The sequence below is a fragment of the Motacilla alba genome, chromosome 3 (genome assembly GCF_015832195.1).
Source record: "Motacilla alba alba isolate MOTALB_02 chromosome 3, Motacilla_alba_V1.0_pri, whole genome shotgun sequence".
Classification (NCBI taxonomy): Eukaryota; Metazoa; Chordata; class Aves; order Passeriformes; family Motacillidae; genus Motacilla; species Motacilla alba.
In genome coordinates this window covers 73,361,222-73,384,408 of record NC_052018.1, presented here as the reverse complement: position 1 = coordinate 73,384,408, position 23,187 = coordinate 73,361,222, and the positions used below count along the sequence as shown (strand labels likewise).

The following is a 23,187-nucleotide window of genomic DNA, read 5'->3' as shown; positions in this document are numbered from 1 at the left end:
GCAAGATGGGTACATATGTTACTGAAATCTCTGTTCTGCAAATTGAGGGTCGAATCACTAAGGGACAACACTGAAAGGATAGACAGATCTGGGAAAAAGTTGCCAGAATAGCTCAACATTCTGCTTGTTATTTGTTTTGAATGTACTCATGAGGATAATATTTGTCATATTATAAGGTTCTGAACACCTCAATAAATGGTAGTCACATTAAATAAGACCCTCAAAATGAAGTTATTAGCACTCATTTACCTTCTAATATGCTGTCATCTGAAAAAAAAGACAAATCATTTGTCAGTGAAGGTATTGCAGAAAAAAATAAACTCGTTCTATAGTTAAAATAAAGGTATGTCAATGAACAACCCCTCTAGGACATTTAAGACAGTAAAACAAAGGAAATAGGTGAAGTTGTGGAATAAATCTGGATTAAAAGGAGATAATGCATTTAAAGACTAAAAACAACCATTCCCACAAAAGTGTCAGTATGGTCCTCACCAGCTGGCTCCCAATGCTTTCTGGAAATCACAGCATGAACCTCAGCCTTTTGGCTCAGTGGGGACCATGGGGCTGTGTTCTCACATGTGACTTTTTTAGCAACTGAGATCTCATGCAAACTTGCACAAGATTCTCTAAACTTAAAAAGGAACATAAATCATCTGTTTCATGAAGCTGCCCACACTGTAGAATCCCTGTGGAAGCCTCCATCCTGTACTGCTTTGTTCACCTCAGTAAATATCAGTACTTCCCAGCAGACTGATCAGAGGTATAAAGTAGTCTTCCTAAGCCTTTGCCAATTCTAGATATACATTTACTGCAAGGGATTCTTTAGCCTTTCAAATTTAAAAGAGTAACTTGGGATGTCTTTTAACTACACTATTTTTAACCTGACAGTGCTCCATTCTGACATGATATCCCATTCCCACTCTTTCTCCATGAAAACTGAGGCAAGTCTGTTTTTCTTATCAGTTTTTATCATGGCTGTTCCTGCATGGTAAATTTTAAAATACTTCTTTTCTTTCTTCAGTTGCTTTAAAGGGTTAAACATAGACTTTTCACATTGCAGCATTTTGACGCCTCTTGGGCTTTTATAGATTTAGTTTGTATATGATGGACTATGTGTGTATTTAACATAAATATCAGCCAAAAGGGTAGAAGAGTAGAGGCCAAAAAATGAAATGTAGGCACAGAGCAGCCACAGTAATGGAAGAGAAGGAGGGGAATGCAGAGTCAGGTATCAGATTAATCAGGGGCCAGGCTGTTTGCCAGATACTGCATTAGTGGGTATTGCTCAGAGACTTCTCTTTCACTGTTTTCTTGGCTGATTGAAGTGGTCATCCATCAAGTATCTGAATCCAACCCATGCTATCAAAGCACCTTCTATTTCTGCCATTCTTTAGGGTAAAAAAGAGTCTGTAGCTCTCCCATGTCCATAAAAAGGATACTGCACCTTCTTGCAGCAGCCAAAACTTGGTAGGCCAGTAGTCAGTTTCATCAGATGGTATGGAAATAAGTTAAGCGCTCAAAGGAAAAATAATATTGTAGTTCTCTGTGGTGCCTGAATTAAGAGCAAAATATTTAGGCTTTGTTTTTAGAAGCAGTCTGACCTGAATCCAGGACACTGCCACCATTCAATGTTTTTAGAAATACTTTGTTCCAAAAAAATTGGATTAGTGTAATTTAATAAGAAATTTAAGTATGCCATGCAGTAAATGTGATTTTGGTGAAGTTGAAGTAGGAGAACTTCAGTTATATAAACTATGAAAGAATCCTGAATCTATTCAGTGAACAGTGTGTGCACACACATGTATAGAGACACAATTCATGTTAATTTAACTAAGAATTGAAACATTCTCTGAAATTCTACCTGCTAAGTCCTGCAACTTCAGTCTGCTTTAGGACAATAAAGTAAAAATTTCTCAGAAAGAGACTCTGTTGAGGTGAGTGAAAAACCACCATGATTTCATAGTGGGACATGGAAAAGGAGGTGAGATTCAGCAGCAGATGCTCCTATGCCTCCTGGCCTTGCCTAAAAGATACTGCTAGTGGTGTTGCATAAGTCACTGTTTGCTGGAAGTATAAATAGCACAGTTTCTTGCTACCAGTTAGACTAACAAAGTGACTTTAAGTAAACTCAGCAAGCATAGAAGAGCCAGAATATTCTAGTAGCAGGTGGAGATTCAGTCTTCTACACAGTTCACTTCAAGTAGTTCTAGCCCAATTACCTTCCTTCTGGAAATCCTATCACTTTTTCACTCTTGTTCAAAATATTCATGGTTAACCCTTCTTACTTAAACTATTTTTTTTACAAGATACAGTAGCACATGAATTTAGAGCTGTAGTAGTACCTAACTACAGCACCTGCCTTGCTGTGATTTGAAAATTGTATCGCTGGTGTTTCCCAACATGAATACTGTCTGTGGTATTGTTTATGATTTTTTTGTTTTATAGGTGGGAGACAGCCTGTTTTTTTCTTGCTTCTGTGGGGTTTCTTTGGTATATATTTCAAAATAATTTTTATTTTGTATTAATTTATAGCAATTCTTTAGTTTTCCTCCCAGTAGAATGGGCTTTAGTAGAGAGGTTTTTTTTTTTTTTTGTTGTTGTTGTTTTTTTTTAGTTTGGCATAAACTCCAGGAGAATAAAGATAGTTTCTTTGAGGTAAGTGGAAAGTAGGCAGATAAGTTTGCATTGCCCTCTGAATGAAAATGTGGGCTTATTCCCTAAATACAAGAAGGTATGAGGACTCCAATATTGGAAATTAATTAATTCTTAATCCAATTAACCTGACTGGGTTTATTCTCTCCTTGTTCGTTCTTTAGGTATGAACAACCTAAATGTGATAATGGTGCCAGAGCTCACCCAACAAAAACAAAGGATTTGTACAAAGGACGCCAGCTTCAAGGTCAGTGAGACTGATAAATTTAAATTTATGTATTCCAATGCTTTGTTCATTCACTACAGTAAATTAGAAAGCAATTCCTTACACTATATCAAAGCAAGGTATCTTTTAGATACCACTATATTGATTTGCCACTGAGTGAAGTCTTTGACTTTGGAACAGTGTAAGTCAATATGGGTCTTGGGATCTTGTCAGAGAAGGTAAGGCTCATTTTAATCATTAGTTTAATGGCCATCACATTTACTTAATGGAATTATTCTTTGCTGCTCTCATATCAGGGAAATATGCAAATATATCCAGGATAACTTAACCTATGCTTCATAAAGCCTGTTCTAGCAAAATCCATGGGAAATTGGCCTCCATCTTCAAATCAGTCTAAATAATGTATCCATCTTACTATTCTCCAAGAGTATCTTTGTCAGTTTACCTCACAATAATACTTTTTGAAATTATTCTTTGTTGAAGGAAAAAAAGGTGTTTATTAGAGTTTTCATATTTTTTCACTTTTTATAATCGTGGGAGAGATCTTATCTATGGATAGTTGAGCTACACAGAAGTCAGTAGACTTCCTTAATTTCTGAAATGGCCTTTTAGTATGCTTGAATAACTTGAGGTGTAGCATGTTTACTGATATTGCACATTATGAGAGAATTAGAAGTCACTGTCCGCCATTGTAAAGAACCAGAAAGAAGTAAATAATATGTGCAGATCTTTCATGTCATGAGAAATAATCTAGTTTGGTCACCCAAAGAAACATTCTGACAATTCTCAAACTATGCCCATCAATGTTGAAATGCAATTGAGTGAACACACATTAATTCTCTCTGTCATGAAATAAATTTAATTACAAGTGTAATTAAAAAAAAATACTAAATATAACTCTATGTTGTGTTCTGTATAGAAGCTAATGAAAAGACCTGGTTGAAGATTCCCTGCTCATTGTAGGGGGGCTGGACAAGATGACCTTCAAGGGTCCCTTCCAACCCAAATTATTCTGTGCTATTTATAACTCCATGGAAACCAGTGGAAAGTTAGCCATCTTCAACAAATTATTTCACACAACACTTGCATAGTTACAGACTTGGATGGTTACTTGATTTTATGGTCTTTTTTTTTCTGAATGAAAAGAACTTGACTTAGAAGACATTATAGCAGAGCAGAAGTTGAAGAAACAAGTTTTGCAGAGATCACTTACTGTTCATTCCTGCCTTTAGATAAATGTTTTGAAAAGCATTTGCTAGATGGAATCTTAGAGGAAGAATGGGCAGATGAAGGTTTTTAAGATTGCATATATCTATTTTTTAAATCTAAACTGCTAGTGCTTTCATAAAGTCCAGTAATAAAGATTTATCCAAAATCAAGATATTTTTTCAGTGAAATAGTTAACAAGAATTTTCAATGCTGCAAGCTCCTACTTGATAAATTAATTTTCATTAAGTTAGGCAATAGTGTATTGATTTTCTTTTTTTTTTACATTATGGTATTTTGCATTACATGTGCTTTAGTCCAAAAAACTACTACAGCAAGGCAAGCCTATAAGTATTATAATTGATATGTGTGGCACGGATTTGTTCTTTTTCATGTTAGGTTGCTTAATCATTGTCTTCCAAATGCCTTGTGTTATTTTAAAATAAGGCAAACACCAACATTGCTTAAATACTTACAGGTTAGCTAGAAGAATCTCCTATTCTGCAGCAGCATGGAATAAGTATGTGTCTGTAGAAGTAATGGGGGGAAGAGGCTACTTCCCAGTTGCAGTTGTGTTAAGATGTTTATTTTTTTCTTTCATTCCCTGTAAGGCTAAATGCACAAGTGCAGTTGTCAATAAGTGGCAGATTTATTTCTTGTCATGAAAGCACTGCATCAAGTGAAATGAATTGAATTTACTTTATACAATTTTTTGAAAAGAAGGAGGTTGAAAGATGATCTTGTGCAAGTATTTTTAGTTGTTAACACGTAACACAAAGTTGTGTGAATAGCTAATATGAATAAACTTCTTAATAGCAATGAATCACTATTATTCAGTTTTTCTATTGTATGCAGCCTTGCAAAGACATGTTTTCATCTGTGTTGTCTAAATTTAAATATAACATATAATTGCTGAGTGGTGCCACGACTGAATAAAGAAAAAAACTAGGTTAATTGGAGTCTTACTTTTAAGGAATAATACATTTATGAAAGGATGGGTTTGCTTGATTTGCTGATTATAGCCACAAAAATGCAGTAGCCCTTGTTGAAACCTCTGTGACTACCTGCCATGTAAAACCAGGAAGATTTTAAGATTAATTACTTTACTGTTATGAATGATCTTAAATGGGATAAAGCCTGCAGGTAGATCCTCAAGTGGATTAAATTGGCATGGTTCTGCAGCTGCACTGATTTATACCACCTGAAAATTTGAACCCATTATATGTTAAGCCAAATATTTTTAGCATTAATTTGTGAGTAAACCAATAAACAGTTTTTGGCAAGCACTGATACCTTGTTAAGGCAAAATTGTGGCAGATAAGTGACCCTTAGAGTCTACAGCAAAATTCTCACTAATTTAAACCTAGTTAAGACTATGTTTTCACATCCTAAGGTAACCTAATATAAAGCATCTGAAGCTGAAGGCTAGTCTAATGTTTGTAGGGACGATCCAAGCCACCTGTATCTCTTAGTTTGGACTGGAAGTTATATAATAATAACAATTCTTCCCATTAGATTTCTAGTCCTTTTTTAAAGCCAAAGCATTTTTCTGAGGTTACTTGCGGTTATGATCCTTCTCCGAAACTGGTTATTCTGAGATAATGAAATTGAACTCAAAAAGGAGTATAGAAAATGTCACATACTATGGAAACAAAAGGGTTTTTTATTTTTCTCACAGTCAGAGTTTTCAAACATTTGTATTTTGACCTTTTGTTCTCTTCTGTATTATACAGTAAAATGGAAGCCCTGTGATGTAAGGTCTTGAATAGTTTTTTCCATACTTTGGATTACTGGTGTGTTAAAGAGGAATTCAGTTTTCTACATAAGCTGATCAAGAGCATTTAAAAGGGTTTAGCCTGAAGGCTAGTTAAGCTAAACATACAGAATGATGAAATGAGGTGTAGGTGCCCCTGTAAGCTTCCTGTTCATAAAGCTAGTCTTGCCTCTGCTCTAAGCAACCTGGAAGAAAAGGACCTTGGTGTGTAAGAAAGCAAGACATGATAGCATACTGAGACAATGCCAGACTCCTCAGATAATTTGCCTCCTGGGCAAATCCTTTTCTTATTTAAAAAGTATGCATTGAAAGCAAAAAGTCTTTGATTTAGGTTCTGCTGTGTGTGAGGGCTGGATAAACTTTGGATAGTACTTTATATGATTTAAGATTTTTGTATTCTTACCTGACTTGGGAGTTTATCTTATTTTCCTGTAATATGATTTTCATTACCCAGACCTAAAATTTGAAAAGTAAATGGAAACATTTTTAAAGTATTCTGGGGAATGTCATTTTGCTCACATAATATTTTTTAATTAGAAGTACCCTTATCTTCTGTGCAGAAAAAAATAACAAAACTAACAAATGAGTAAATGACATGCAAGTTTCAGCAAGGGACACAATGTCAAGCTGAATTTTCAGACCTTACTGGGTTGCTATGGTTTTGTCAATTTAAGTCAGACCATTAATTTTGTTTACATTTTATTTTGGTTTGTTTAAGTTTCTCCTTTTCTTTAACACAATGTGGGTTTTTGTGAAGTTCCTACAGTTGTGATACTTCATTTCATACAAAAGGATAATTTGAGAGGGGAAAGTATAGTTTGGAAATGACAGTGCCTTGAACAATAATACTGTATACTGACTTGGGTCAATGTGAAGATATACTAAATCAATCTACTAGAAGTCTTAAAAGTCTCCCTTTTTTATTTTTTCTAAATAGCATAGCTTTTCACCATTGAGTATTTTGTTTTCCTGAGATGCTGATCTCAGTTTACCTTGCTGGAAGTACCATGCTTCCATTGCATTCAAGTTACTGTAGGTTTTCAGTGGTGACATAAGATCAGCATTTTACTCCTATTTCTGTCCTTACTGGCAATCCTTCACTTCAGTTGATTATCATTAAAATTTTTGATTCTAGACCATTTCTCATAAGAAGGTGAGTATTTCAGGGTTTTGATAGCACTGAGTCAAGAAGCATCTGAAAGGTTTTTATTATCCAGGGTTTATTCGGTGGCACAAGGAGGATCCGAATTAGTTTTGCACAGCCTCTGTGAGACAGATTTTGAATTCTCTATGTCTCCTTCTCCCCACAACCCTTTTCCCCACAACCCAAATCCAAAACTCAGTGCTTTCCATCCAGGGCCTAAGCTCTGTTAAACATGGTGGTGGTACTCTGATAGTCTACAGTTTAAGTCAAACTTAGAACTTTATGACTCAATTGAAATGTCTTGACAAAGGTCCTTCGTACAGTTAATCAACTTAATAACAAAACACAACAAAAAATCCCTTAAAACTCTTCCTTAAATATAAACTACAGGTTGTTTTCTAATTTCATAACCTACTACTGACTCAGCTCTTGTTTTGAGGTAGGGGTGTTCTTGACCTTAGTTTAACTTTGGCATTCAAGTAGTTAATATTGTCTCCTGCAAATAATGCATGAGAGCAGTTTAACTCATCTGTTTATTTAATTTTTGTGTTACTTAAGAGAAACAAAAATATTCTAACTGCCCAATTTTCTTCCTATTGTAATGGCTTTATTTACTGTGTTTCTGATGGGATAATCCTGCACTGACCCTGAACAGTTTATGTTTTGTGGAGCAAAGCTCATGATTTAAGGTATGGGGAAATTATGTGGGGATAAGTACAGTTTACTTTTGGTTGTTGGCAGTGTATCTTTTTCCAAAGTTAAAGGGAAATAGTCGGAAGCACTCAAACCACAATGATGCAACACCCACAGCCAAACAGCCGTCATATGAAGTGTCTCACTTCAAAGGCATCTTAAAAGAAAAGGAAAGTGATAGAGGCTTAACTGCTTTTCCTTTTGAGGTTCATTCTATCATGCAGTGGTTCTACTTTTGACCATGACTGCATCAGATTTTATAAGGTGCCAGAGAATTTCTCAGCTAAAATACTGAGGTACCACCACTGCCCTACCTCATCCCAACACCAAGTAGAAACTAATCTTACCTCATTTCACGTTCTTAAACATTTGAATGACTAAAGCTTTCTTTTTTTTAAGGCATGAGATAAGGCATAATGCAAATTTTTAACACATGCCCACCTTCCCATGAGCTTCAGATTGTTAGGTCAATTGGCATGTAACTGTCTCCACTGAGTTGTGATTTAAAAGGATTATATTTTCATGATGTAACCAGCTTTCTGGTTGCATGAACTAATACTCAAAATACTCCTTTCTGCTATTGAATCTTAAAGCTTTGAGTAGTCAACCAACCACTTGAAGTTGCTGGCTGTTTTGAATGAGCCTGTAACCATTGCCCTGAGCTCTGTGCTGTTCTATTTACCAAGAGGTACTTGGCAAAAAGGCTCTGTATGGAGCAGAACTACCTAAATAATGACTATGACCAGGAAATGTTGGTTCAAATCTGGTGTGAACCTTTATGACAGTGAAGGGATGGCAGAGCTGAACAGCTGCGTGGCGAGTTATGTAGGGTACCTGCCTGGAGCATGGTGGGGTCTGCTGGGAGGATGTGAGGCTCAACAAGGAGGTACAGCTCCCAGAGCTGGAGGTTCGTGATGGAAGCAGAGTGAAGCCCCCAAAATCCAAAAGGAAATGGCTAGTGACATTGTATGCCAATTAGACATCCACAAGTCTGTGGGCCCAGAGGGGGTGCAGCGAGAGTAATGAGAGAGCTGGCCAGAAGAGCTTCCCAAGTCACTTCCAGTCATTTACCAGCAGTCCTGGTTAACTGGGGAAGTCCCAGAATTGCCAGAAGGTAATTAGCAAATGTAACACCTATCCACAAGAGGGGTTGAAAGGATGATCTGGGAAATTAAAGGCCTGTCATCCTGACCTTGGTACCAGGGAAAGTCATGGAGCAGATCATCATGAGTGTCATCATACAGCACGTGCAGGACAACCAGAGGACTAGGCCCAGGCAATGGGGCTTTATGAAAGGCAGGTCCTGCATGAGCACCCTGATCTTCTATGGCAAGGTGACTTGCTTAGAAGTTGAGGGAAAAGGGAAAAGTTGTGATTGTTAAATAACTAGACTTCAGTAAAGACTGTTGCACCATCTTCCACAACAGTCTCCTGGAGAAATTGAGTCTGTCTTTGGCTTGAACAGATGCACTTTTTACTGAATTAAACACTGGCTGCATGGCTGGGCCAAGAAAATGGTAAAGAATGGAACTAAATCCAGTTGATGGCCAGTCACTGGTGGTATTCCCCAGGACTCAGTATTGAGATTGGTCTTGTTTTGTATCTTTTATCAGTGGTTTGGATAGGGGGATTTAGCGCATCCTCAGTAACTGTGCAGATAACACCAAATTAGACGGAAGTGGTTTTCTGGTGGAGGGTAGGTAGGCTCTGTCACAGACATATTTTATGAAAATCCTTTTGCCAGGATTTTCTTCTCCTGAGAAGCTGAGGAGCCTCAGGAAAGAAATGTAAACAATAACTATCTGCTGCTGTGGAATGCAACTGATGCATCTTTGATTGGTCCATGTGAGGTGTTATTATTATTTAATAACCAATCAAAGATCCAGCTGGGTCAACTCTCTGGTCAGTCACGAGCCTTTATTATTCATTCCTTTCTATTCTTTTCTCACCTTCTGATGAATCCTTTCTCTCTATCCTTTTAGTGTAGTTTTAATATAGCGTTTTTAATATAATATATATAATAATATAATAAATCAGCCTTCTGAAACATGGAGTCAAGATTCTCGTCTCTTCCCTTGTCCTGGGACCCCTGCAAATCCCACAAGGCCCTGTAGAGAGATCTTGACAGGCTGGATCAGTGGGCGGAGGACAACCGCATGATGTTCAGTAAAGCAAAGCGCTGGGTACTGGATGTGTGTTGCAACAACCCCATGCATCAATATAGGCTTGGGGAAAAGTGGCATGAGAGTTGCTTAGAAGGCAGAGATTTGGGGTTGCCAGTTTACTAGTTTGCTAGTTTAGGCCCTCTGTGTGCCCAGGTGGCCAAGAAAGAAAATGACATCTTGGCCTGTATCAAGAATAGCATGCCCAGCAGGACTAGAGAAGTGATTTTCTTCCTGCACTCAGCACGAGTGACACCAGACCTCAATGCTTTGTTCAGTTCTGGGCCCCTCACAACAAGGAAGACAGTGGGGTTTTGGAGGGTGTTTAGAGAAGGGCAGTGAAGCTGGTGAAGGGTCTGGAGCACAAGTCTTATGAGGAGCAGCTGAGGGAGCTGGGAATGGTTAGCCTGGAGAAAAGGAGGCTCGGGCGGGGGGGGGGGAACCTCACTGCTCTCTAAAACTTCCTGAAAGAGGTTGTACCCAAGTGGGGGCCAGTCTTTCGTCTCATGTCACAAAGTGAAAGGATGAGAGGAAATGGCCTTAAGTTGTGCTTGGGAGGGTCAGGTTAGATATTAGAAAAAAATTCTCACTGAAACAGTTGTTAGGTATTGGAATAAGTTGTCCAGGGATGTGATGAAGTCACGGCCTCTTGAAGTGTTCAAGGAGTGTCTGGATATGGCACTTGGGGTTTTTATTTATGGGTGATTTAGGTTAGTGTTAGGTCGATGGTTCGACTAGATGATTTTAAAGACCTATTCCAACCTTGATGATTCTGTGATTCTGTGCAGAGGGGTGCTGGAGGGCCAGGAACACTCCTTGGCAGTCCCTTAGTGCTGGGGTAGGAAGGGGAATGGCAGCTTCCCCTCCCAATGCACTTGCTGTCTCCTCTAGGGTGTGCAGTGGTGGCCTAGGGTGGGGGGAGGCAGAAACCCTCATCACTACATAGCTCTGTGGGTCAAGCAGGTGCTGAGGCCACTGCTATGGCTTCAGAGCAGCTGATCTTCCAAAGAGGACTCAGTGTCTTAAACCTACAATAGTTTACTTGGGCTTTTGAATTCAGTAACTTCAATATTATTACCCTATTGTCTGGCTACATGAGCATATTTTAGTCTCCCAGTGGGAATTTCAGCTCCAGAGGGAGGAAGTCTTGCAAGTTCTTTTTCAAGGCTCTGCAGATCACGTTGATATCCTGCACACCCTCTTGTTTATCTTCTCATCCTGATTTGATTAATAATGATCTGACCACAGTTCTTCATACTGCTTTAATTTTGCCTCACTCTGTAATACTTTCTTATCAAAATGAATCTTCACACAAACCTGCAGTAGAAATAATAATATCTGAAAAAAATAATCTCAAGCACATAACCCAAGAGCTACTTAATGTGCAAATTTGCCTATAAAAATTACAGTGAAAGCATTTGTGTTACTAGTAAAATGCCAGTGAAGGACACAACTGTTTCACAGCTAACAAAAGAAAAAAAACTTGTTAATTAAAGGTGGTGCTACTGGCTCAGCAATAGCATTTCTTTCATTGCTCTACTTCATATTAACCTATAATTTTATGTTTATTTTAAAGAGCTATAATAGAACTAATAAACACTGACTTCATTTGCTTCACAGCATTTTGCTATACCAAAGAATATATATTCTGTTTCTCTCTTCACCTTTTGCTGTCCTCCTTTTCCAAACAAACGCATGTTTAAGGACAGCAGTCTTGCCTGCTGTAAGTGTGAGCAGTGGAACACCTCCAGGAGAACATGCCCAGAAGGGAGAACGTTCTCCTGTATCTGGCTGGTTTCCCAGAAGGTTGTCTCACACCAGCTGTACAGTTACATTTAATCCATAATACTATATTTACTCCCCTTCTATATTTTTTCCTAATAGTAAAGAGACAAAGAAGAAAATGAATTTATGTGAAATGTTTCAATGTAGAGATTAGCCGAATCAAGAAATCCAAAAGAAACTGCAAAACAGAACATTTTAAACATCTTTGTTTCTTTTAACAAGGTCTCTGCAGAAAATACATGTGAGTGTTAAGAAAATCAAGATACATTCCCTCTTTTAAAGACAGTCTAAAGTTTACAATGAAAATACCACAGACCCTTTTAAAACAGCTCCAAGTACATTACTGTAGGATACTGAGGTAGTGTCTGTGCCCAGTATAAAATCCTACAATAAGCAGAGTGAAACTTTGATCACACTGGAACCTAAAAGGAATTAAAGAATTTGCCTCATTCAACAAACTTTGGTGCTGTATTCTTAAAACTACAAGCTTCAAGAAATGCTTTAAAACATCTTGAAATAATCTGGTGTAGTGAAGACGGAGGAGAGGTATCTCATAATAACATGGTACAACTGGATTGTAGCACTTGGGTAAGCAGTAGGAAAAAAAAAAAAAACACAAGCAGGGAAGATTGATATAGAATAACCCCCAGTGTTTTCTGCCAGAATGCCTGCAATCATTATCATCTTGCAATCTAAAAGCTGTCAAGAAAAGCTCATATTAACTGAATGGAAAAGGTGAAAACCTTTTAGTGTGCCAGGGCTGTAATCATAATGAAAAATGACACCTGAATCTTATCATGACAGTGAGTGGGAGTCACAAAATAAGACACTATTTCCTCAAAAGCACATGGTATGGGGCTTCTCCTTTATAATCTGATAGAGTAAATTGAATAAAAACATGCCATGGATTTGTAACGCTGCTCCTTTCAAAATGGATCTCTTGTTTTGTTGTGTTTTCATACTTGGATACAAGTTCTCCTTGATTATGTGGCAGAAACATCTCTCATGTTTAATCTGTGGATAGGAAAAAATAAATATTTTCATTTCAGATTGAATGTATATCTGGAGCTATGTTTTCATGAGGGAACCACAATGGTTAGGCATTTATTCTTTGTGTTTAGTCACTTGAAGAAGTGTTTCAGTTTTCAAATAAAACGAGCACTTCAATAACTGTGAATTCAGTGGGGATTTTCAATTCCCAGCAATTATGAAAATATCCTGTACTTACAACAAATCACCCTAGAAATTTTGTGATTTTCATCAAACAGTGTCTTTTTGGAATGCAGACTTAAAAAGCTAGGGCTTGTGGAAATTTAGGCAAGCGCAAGCCTTCCCACTTACTAACATTTTGAATAACCTGATTTGTAATACAGTAATAACACCAGTCATTACTCAGCTGAATAATGACTGAAAGTGTCAACCAATAAGCCTATTTCACTTGTCAAGGAAAATGAACAAGATGTAGTCAAAATTGTTGACACTGATCTCACATCATTGAGTATATTTTTCTGAAGAAAATATTTTTGTTTTAGCCTCCAAAAGGCTTTTCTGTGTAATCCCCTGTAGAAGGGCAAAAAATTGCCTCCTCAAGGGCTTTCACTTATGGAGGCCTAGAGGTTGTATTCAAACAAGGAATAACATTGCATATTTAAAACCACTGAGATAGTCGCATATGCACTACCATGCAGTATATTTAGCCTGCTGCAAAAAATAATTACTTTATTTAATTCTTTTGAGAAAAAGGCTGTCTCTGATAATCAGAGAGTCCGTTCAATGCTCATGTTTTCTAAATACCAGCATAGCTTATCTGAGACCAATGGAACTGATCACCAGTAGAAGAGTGTTGCACATCTCACTGAGGTTGACTTTATTTTACAGAGTAAAATACCATTATTGAACATAGTTTCTGACTGAGGCTCAGAAGTAATGCCAGTTTTTTTTTTTTTTTGATAGTGGATCAAAGACATGATTAATTTCACATGCTATGTCATGGTAAGGGAGTGCTGCAACCTTGGTGCAGCCACAGATAGAGAATGTCATACCTGTTGTTGTTAATATAGAGAACCTGCAACTAGAGATGGGCTGGAAAAGACTCTGTGCTTAGTATTGTTAATTGTTTGCCTCACATCAGTTTATAGTTGTATAGTCTGGGATACCAATGTTCTGGGCACTGCACAAATGCAGAATAACAAGATGATGCCTGGAAAATTCTCAGTTGAGCTGATTGCAAAGCCACTCGGACAATGGGTGGACAAATGCCATCAACTGGAGAGGCAGTGGAAGTTTCTGCCAATTCCTCAAAGTTCTTCAGTCTGCCAGCATGTGTCACCTTTGTTTCACACTGGCTGAGCTTAAGCCAGCTGGCTTCCCTCCAGGTCCTTCTTCGCATCAGGTATTTAGACTGCAAAGAATGCATTTTTCTGGGCTCTGTGAAGAGATGTAGAATAAATACTCTTGTTCACAGGGATGACACTTTATATGATACTATCTCAGTGTTTTTCAAATAGATGGTGTTATTCCTTGGTTAAGTACAGCTTATAGACCTCCACAACTGAGAGCCCTCAAGAAAGAAATGAAATGACCCCATACAAACATCTGGGAAATCTTTCAAAGGATTCAGAATGCTTCACAAGGTTCAGAAATTTGCTTCTCTCAGCTCAGCAGGAATGCTACTGTTCATAGATTCCTGATGTTAGCATATGGCAAAAATCCGTGAATAATTTTGGGAAATAAATTAGTCACATATTTTGCCTTTTACATTTGCAAAGTTCTTGAATTTTCTTGCTACCTAGAAATGTTTTCTGGTAAAGCTTTTTTTTCTTTGTAAGTCATCCACAAGCAACTAATTTTAAATATTCCTAAAGTACAATCCATGACCTGCTGAACCCTGATCCTGCAAACACTTACTTGCATTCTTCTTGTGATTAATTCAATTAAAATCAAAGAAACTTTTACATGTGGTTGTAAAGTTAAGCCCAGGCATAAGTGTCTGTAGGATGAGGGTTTAGGTTGTTCCATAACCCTTGATATTCTATGGGCTATGTAGTCTCTGAATGTTAAATGAGACACAGACAGCCAGAACCAGTGCAAAGTCAGGGGTTTTCAGTCCCAGGGTATTATTCCTGTTCTCTAACTGGAGAGTTACAGAATGCAAGTCTTACGAGTCTGAGGTTTGGGTTCTTTGAGTACATAATCCAGATTTGCTGGTACTGATCCAATTTGAAATTAGTTTTGGAATACAGTTCAATGCAAAGCAAAGGTCATTGAATCAAATTAATTTAAGAAGCAGAGTGAATATTCATCAGCTTTTTTTTATGGCTTCTTATTCACTACAGACCCTTCTGTGCTGTGAACTTTATAATGGGGAAAAGAACTGATAAGCGAATTCCTAGGCTTTGTAGCCAGACACAGTTATAATGGAAAATGTCTACTAGAGTGAGCAGATTTGTTCACAGAAAATAAACCGAGTTTGAAAAATTCACCTGGCTCACTGAGAGAAGCAGAATCTAGGAACAGCTCTTGACTAACATATTCAGCTACATAGCTAGCTAGTAGTAGTAGTTAGCTATAGTACTTTGTATACTATACATCTGGTGGTGAAAAGAATAGACAACTATGAATAAATATGGATTTGACTCAGAAATTGCATTTGGCATTTGGCTCTACAATCTCACTTGCTATTACTGATGTGTCTCTCTCATTTTCATCAAGCAAGAAGGCATCATCCATTAGTTGTGCACCTATGTGTACATCTAAATGTAATCATCAATCATCAATAACCAACTGAGTTAGTCTTTCATGTATGCTGGAAATATCCATATCGTAATTTCAGTTGAGAGAAGTAATATTTAAATGGTCACAAAGCAATATCTCTGAACCACTGAAAATAAAAGATTGGTGTTTTTTTCATTAGGATATTTAACACATATTTCTACCCTTGGAAATTTTTCAGTATACCTGAAAAATTCAGTCTATCTACCTTGTCCTTTAGGCTTTGAATACAGAAAGTTAATTTGGAGTTATTTAGAGAAGGATTTTATTAGGTAGATTTTTTTCTCTCTCTCTCTAAGATCTGTATAGCTGAATTCACACTATCAAAGAAAGAGCTGGAAGGATACAGAAATATTCCTAATAAAATGTTCTTAAACTCTCTGAAATATTTATACAAGAGAGTTTTGGATTTTTTTTCCCAAAATAATATGTACTTGTACAGGGTTTAGGAAGGTGCATTGGAGTATAGTAATTTCTTCTCGTGCTTTTTGGGGTTATGTGTGCTAGTAATTTCATCACACAGGAATAATGTTTTTCTGATTTATGTAGATTAGAAGTGTTTATATGATAACTAACATAGCCCTAAATATAAATCTGTATTTATACTAAAATTTACATTTACAGACAGAGATGGTCTTATGCCTCTCAACTCACACTCCTAGGGAAGGATCATAAACAGGTTCTAGTTACCAATGTATTCCATATATATTCTCAGTATTTTTCTCATGTTTTGAAATGAATCAAAGCCATTCTGCAAGGTGTATCCTACCTCTGCTGTTTGTAATGAATTACTGTGATGCACCTTAGAGAAAGAAATCACAGTTTTACTTGGCCTTGCTCAAGTTAACTCTACTATGCAAAGATCAGTGATTTTGCCAAGAGAAATTTGAAATCCATTGTATTAAGAATAGAAAAAGTAGATACATATTTTGCCAATATTTTCAATAGTTGATATTATCCAGATGATTATATAGATAGCTTCTTGAAAGGAGGTTTGTAATTGTATGCTTGGTATTACTTGCTCTAAAGAAGACTTTTATTTTATTTAATCTCTGAAACTGTAGTTTAAATTCTGCTTCTAATTCATTACTTTGAACTGAAAATATTCTCACTGTAACGAGTTCTCTTAGGGTGTAAAATGGTATGAAGGAAACCAATAATTAGGACAGGATACCTACAAAGGGTATCACAAAAGCGACCTCTGATACTAGCATTTTTCTTGCTTTTTATTTCGCAGAAGGAAAAACCAAGTGAGATTCAGTAACAAGTGTCATTAGAAGGTTTCAAGGAGTGTCAGTGTTTCCATCCAAGTACCTCTTGAGAATACTGTCTTCCTGGGGAGGGATGCTGGAACCTGGAGGGAAAATTTCGCCTCCTCTTCTTTCCAAATGTTTGAGTGGACATTCATTCTTCTGCCACAGCTCTCCTACTCTGGAGCAAGACAGCTCAAACTCGAGACTCCAGTGGGGCTGCAGGACATGAGGCTGGGCTGACACCATCTGTGTGCACCACTGTGCCAGGATGAGTTGAGACTCCCATGCTCCCATGCTCCTTGCACACATGGCAGAGGCCAGCTTGCACAGGCATGAGTCTGGGCTGGGGGTGAGATGTGATGAATGAGCTCTTTTTGTATTTTCCTGTCAGTGAGACTTAGCAAGGGTTTTGAACTATTCCCCTACCAGAAGTGGGATGAACTGCTCTGACCAGACCGTTTTTCCTGTAGGTACATGTATGTGCATGCATTTTTTTGCTTAGAGCTGGTTCTGTGACACATTCCTCCAAGGGAGAAGAGTTATTCTCTGCTGTGTCAGTGAGCTCAACAGCCTCTGGTGATGCTGAGTTCACTGCATGTACAATGTGACTCCTTGAGCATATCCACACTCTCCACTTCTCAATGATTTCTGTGTGTCTGAAAGCTACTGAGTGGTAAGTTACCATGTACAGCACTAGAAATGGCCATATTTTTCAGCACTTTGCTCTGCACGCTTATCTTTCAGATTTTTCATGCAGACCTATTAAAAAAATTGGAGTGTACTTAAGCATGAGAGAACATTTTGTTTTACAGCCCTTAACTGTGTCTCAGCATCTTTTGTCTTAGAAAAACAGGAAGATTGCTTCTGAAAAACATCTGATTGATAAATTGTATGCTATATATATATATCAAAGGACTACTTTCTTTACATAATAAGAGATTTTTTACAGCTGGCAAGCCAGGACACTTAGTTAATTAGGAACTCTTGGTAAATATCTCCCTTCCTCCTTAGTAGTTCAGCTGGATCCAAGTTTTCCTATCAGTTTTGTGCAAAGCATAGTTCATCATAATTAGGACGCCAGCTTGACTGTAGAAGTTGGGGTCATTTAAACTTCATAAACAGCACCAATAGGGAGTTCATGCTCTAGGTGTTGCTGACATTACCATATAAATTTAAACCAAAGTAATGGATAAAAATAATTAATATTAGATATACAATCCTAATGTCAAATTTAGAAAGGAATAATTGTTCTCTGAACTTAGTCTGGTTCCTACTGAGTCAAAAGAAGCTAGTTTCTTTTATATAAAAATACTTTGTCCTCTGAATTCCTTAAAATTTACTAACTAATTTTTTCATGAAACTTTCCTATTGCAAGCTGGGCTAAATTTAGTTGTTTTTTTTTTTTTTTTTTTTTTTTTTTTTTTGCAAACACTGAAATGACAATCTGTTATGAGATGTTTGAAATCATGTTTTCTATTTCAACTGTCCACTTGCTTGGACACAATGCTGATTTCATCCTTCATCTGCTGTGTTTCTTTTTCCCTTGTTTCTCCTTGATTAAAAAAAATGAAGGCAAACAGAGCCACAGCATCTGTGTCTCACATGTTTACAATTCCATTACATTAGTTCTATGAGCTGCCCAGGATTTATGTGTAGCATTTTGTTCACTAGGTGTAATTGTCAATAGGAAAAGTTTAATCCAATAGGGATTACAAAAAAAAAAAATCACTTACTTGAACTTTCTATAAAAAATTAATTTCTTAAAACAGGTATTTTTATCCCTGCATTAACAGTTCTCTTGGAGCCAAGCTCAGGTACACAGTTCTCTTCGAGCCGAGCTCATGGTTCCAGGCATGCATCACACAGTGTTATTGCAAACTTGGCAACTAAATCGAGGGAAGAGATTAATGTGCAGTGTGGTGGCTGGACATGTAAGGTACAGGAATTGGGCTTTAATTTAGAGTTCCCTGTATGGCTTAGTAAAAAAGAAGGCCCACTGCTGTGGTGCTGGCATTTCTGATGTTTAGAAAAACAGGGCTTGCTCTTCATGGTGAGTTGTTTTTATTTTTGAAGTTCATTAATTTCCATGACATAGGCAGGTGGCTTGGTTAAAGTAGAGTTATTTGGGAAAGCAGGGTTCTTCTGGGAGAGTGAAAACTGTATGTTTATTCTACACTGAAACCTTGTTTTGTCAAATTCCTTAGCTGCTTGAGATTTAAGCTTGGAGGCTTAGCTGAGCGCTCGGGTGACTGCTTTGTTGTTGCTAACTCTCCTTCATATCTGGCTGTGGGGCACCTTGCAGACAGGCTTCACTTGATAGTCACTTTGTGTGGAAGGCAGCGAGGGAAGGAGGAATGTGAATAGATATAAACTGCTCTGATTCTTTACAATCCACCCAAGGAAAGCTGCCCAGGAAGAAGGTCAGAAAACTCTGGTTTAATATGAAAGGAGAGGCATGAATTTCTTATCATAAAAGTATTACCTGAATGAATATATTAAACCTGAACTCTTCATTTGAAATCAAACATGGTTGTCTGGAGGGGGAGTGAAAAAAAAAAAACAGACCCACTGGATCTTACTCTAATTATCATTATATAGGTGAAATACAAAAGGTGAGCTCATTGTGGGGTACAGTGAATGTCTTGATGCTGAAGTTTTTCCTTTTTCTACAATGAATTTCAGAAGATGTTCAACTGGGCAAAAAGAGAAGGATACCTTCTATGCCTTATATCTTAGATGGAACTCATAGGTTGGCTAATAGGAAAGGAATACATTTTAAAAAATTTTTTTCTTTACAAATGAATTTTATAATTTTTCATTAAATTTAGGATTCATACCATGTGCAGAGGCTCAAGTCAAGCTCCTTCACACAGATTTTTTTTCTCTCAGATGTTTAGCTTCAGAACTTTTGCTTAGTAACGTTTGTAATTTGGAGACCGGTAGGAATTAATTGGGTTAATTTTCTTGTTGCCAACCCAAAATTTGTACTTTGACAGCAAAAGACTAATTCCCCAATCCCAAGTTTTCTTCTTAGTGATTTATCTATGTTTACAGATAAAGCAGAACACTGTAATACAGGGCAGATAAAGCAAGGACATTCTATACTCATTATATTTTTAGTAGAGTCAACAGATAAATGCCTGTCATAAAAGAAGAGCAATTTATTCTTTAAATGGGCTTTGATAGCTATGCATTTATATTCTTCTTCATTGTTTCCTGGTAACCATTTCCAAACGTATCAGTGTAATTAATGGAATTTCTTAAATACTTGAGAGATGAAAAGTGATCCTTTTCATGCGGAAAAACCAGAAACCAGATTAAATAAAGTTTGCTTAAAAAAAGATTGTAAAATTTGAATTTGGCACTCCCATCCTTTCCTCTTGTCTTGATAGATGTTTTTATCTTCAAATATTAATGAAATCCATACATCAGATTGATTCTGCTCCATCTGAACAACCCAAGATACACTTGATATTACAGACAAACCTAGGTGCTTTACTAAATCAAGTCATAAAGTTTGTTGATGTTTTTGAAGGTACTGTGTGAAAACCCCGAGTTCCCTTTCTATTCAAAATATAGACAATTGAGTGAAACCTTTCTCATGGAAATGAAAAAAAAGTGACAAATTGAGGTTGTACTCTGTGTTGTGAATGGAAATTGTTAGGTTGAATCACTGAAGTACTCTATGCTTTTTGCTGCCCCCATAAATAATGTTTTTCTTTTTTTTTCCTCCCACTCTTTTCCATGACATCTGAGTATTTGATTCCCTCCAGCTTCCCTATTTTCTCTAGTGTGCTCTGAATTCAACTTTATACCACTGGATGTTGTATTGTCTACTCTTTTAATGTCCTCTAAGTGAAATACTTAAATTGAATAATAGCAAAGCATAAGTGCTCAGTTTTAAATTGAACGGATTGAAAGTTAGAAAATAAAATCCAACAGACTTAATGTGTTTTTACATCAAACAACAGGCTTCTCTTTTGTATTTGCTGAAAAAAGGTTATAAGCAGTGGCTTGTAGTATATAAGAATGATAAAGTCCTGCTTAAGCATCCGTTCACGTAACTGTTTTTTGGTGAGACAACAAGCGTCAAGACCAAAACATGCATGGCAAAAAAACCTTTTTACTGAGAATTTGACAGTTCAGACTGTGAAGTGCAGTGCCTTTGTCCAACAAAGCACTGAGGTCCATACTTTTCTTTAAGCTCATGAATTCATTTGATATAGTGAGAAGACTCTGTTGACACACTTGCCAGGCTTTTTGGAAGATGCTGGTTGCATTTCTTTATGCCATGCAGGATGAAGCCCTAACTTAAAGAACATGCTGTCCAGGTCTGATGCTATTGTTATTCTGCTAAAGAAAATGTTTTAATGTAGCAATAGGAATGGTTTCTGACATTTTCTTTGTTCTGAGGGTTTGCTCTCAGCAAAAGGAACCCTTCTGTGGACACACAATAGCTTGATGATTAGAGTACTCAGCTGAAGAGGAAAGAACATAGGTTCAAATGCTTGATCCAAACCAGACAGAGCCGGGAATTGAACCTTACTCTCTAGTGTCAGAGATTAGGGTATTCCACTGGGATAACAGCAAGCCAGGTTTCAACTCCCTGCTCTGTCTGGTTTGGATCAGGGAGTTGAACCTCAGTCTCCTCCATCTCAGCTGCGTGCCCTCATCACCAAGGTATTTGGCCAAGATGGGATAGGGTGTTTTGCTCTTTAAAAAGCTCATTTTGCACCAGAGTAAAATATAAACTACCCAATCCTGACTATTTCCACATGATGGAATTGTTTCCTAGCCAGACTGAGAGAGAGCTACTTCGTGGTCACATACCAAGAGTGCCAGAAGCAATAGGAAGATACAAAACCCTTCTGTCTCTGCAAATGCAGCTAAAGATGCAGAGATTCAGCCATGTTATCCACGTGGCTTTGGCAGGAGCAGAGAAAACAAAACTACCAGAAGCCAGTTCATGTGAACGCGAGAGCTATCTCAGTGAATCACAGTTTTGTTTGGAGGAGAATGGGGGAGGAAGATTAATATTCTGTCAGTGCTATTGGAGGTGTCTGTGTCAGTGCACAGGCTGCGAGTTTGCTTGGAACTTCAAGCAGCTTTTTTCTCCACTGGTTTCCATGTCTCTCCTCCCTCTCTTGATTTTCTATCTGGTTCTCTCCAATTTCCATACTTTTCTCCTCCTTTCACTGCCCTTACCATATATTCATGTCCTTTGCACAAAAATTATTCTGGCTTAAGCTCTAGTCTTTGGAATGGCACACATAATTGAAACTTGTAAAATCCTCTGCAAATGTGCTTATATCAGTTGATAGAAATGAATGGGTTGTAATTGTTTACCTTTTTCTTGCAATCCACACATACATTGAACTTCTTGATCTAATCCTAGGCATTTTTAAAGGTTTAAGTATTTGGATTTGTTTTTTGGTTTTTTTTTGGCTCGTTACATTCTCTTTTTTGCCTTCTGGTTTTAACCGGCAGTAGAACAACAAGTGATTTTTGACAATCTAGTATGTGAACCCTTTTATAGTCGTCTACATAGGGCTTGTTTACCTTAGTCATGTGAAGTTCATAAACTAAAAGTCTGTATATGTTGGAATTCACAGTATTGGTATGTGTAGGTATGAAGCATGGAGTTCTAGCTTTGATTAAGAGTTTTTTATTCATTCACTTGTAATGGAACATGACCACTGCATACTAAATCAGCATTAGAGTATGCTTATTTATGCCAGAGAATTATTCCCAGTAGAGTTAGAATGGAAAATGTGGGGTGTATTAATTACAGAGTCATTATTTCAGTTGCCTTTACCAACAGGCAAGCACTGTTGCAAAATGCATGGCTGAAAGTCAGGTTAATATACATGCCCAAGAAGGACTGAATTTTGCTGGGTCTGAGCATTTGGGATGCTGCTGTTGTAAGCTCAGATTGAATTTTCTCCTATCCCCTTCAATACCCAGGGCACAAAATTATAAAGCAATGTCTTGTTTCCCTCTCTCTCCATTCACTCAGCACAGAGTGAATGAGAACCTGAGAACCTTGCTCTGTGTTTCTAATGCTGTGTTATCAACAAATGAGATTCCATGGCCTGCTCCAGAAACTGCACACACACACTGCCATAACTGTCTACGCTGGTTCAGTCTTGCAGTATGCCATGCCATGTCAGCCTATGTATAAAATGGGGTCATGTTTGTTTGTAGACCATGCCTTGTATCTGGAGGGGACAATAGGATATTTCTCCCTCTGTCTTTGTTTCCTGTAGAGTCCCACAAGTCAATAAGCCTGACTGGTTTCCACATTTCAATAATCTCTCTCCTCAGCCCTTTCAGATATTATCTGTCAGTACCAAGAGTCACCTGACTCTGCGGATCCTGGTTGGCAATACACTTCACGAGCAGCTGCTGAAGCTGACAGGGTGGGCTGCTGCACAAACACAAGGAAATCCAGTCCTTGGTATGGCTGCAGGATATCCTTAGTTAAGTACCTGACTGAATGCTGGACATGCACAGGGAAAACA

General features: G+C 37.5%; 1 protein-coding gene across 6 annotated transcripts in view; it reads left to right on the top strand.

Annotated features, from left to right (window-relative positions):
- Positions 1–23,187, top strand: part of SMOC2 (SPARC related modular calcium binding 2) — a 138,072-nt gene that overhangs the window by 98,367 nt on the left and 16,518 nt on the right. For all 6 annotated transcript variants that reach the window (XM_038131944.1, XM_038131943.1, XM_038131942.1 and 3 more), the window contains one exon: positions 2,817–2,899. In XM_038131944.1, coding sequence (XP_037987872.1) covers positions 2,817–2,899 — 83 coding nt within the window. The remainder of the gene's footprint in view (positions 1–2,816; positions 2,900–23,187) is intronic.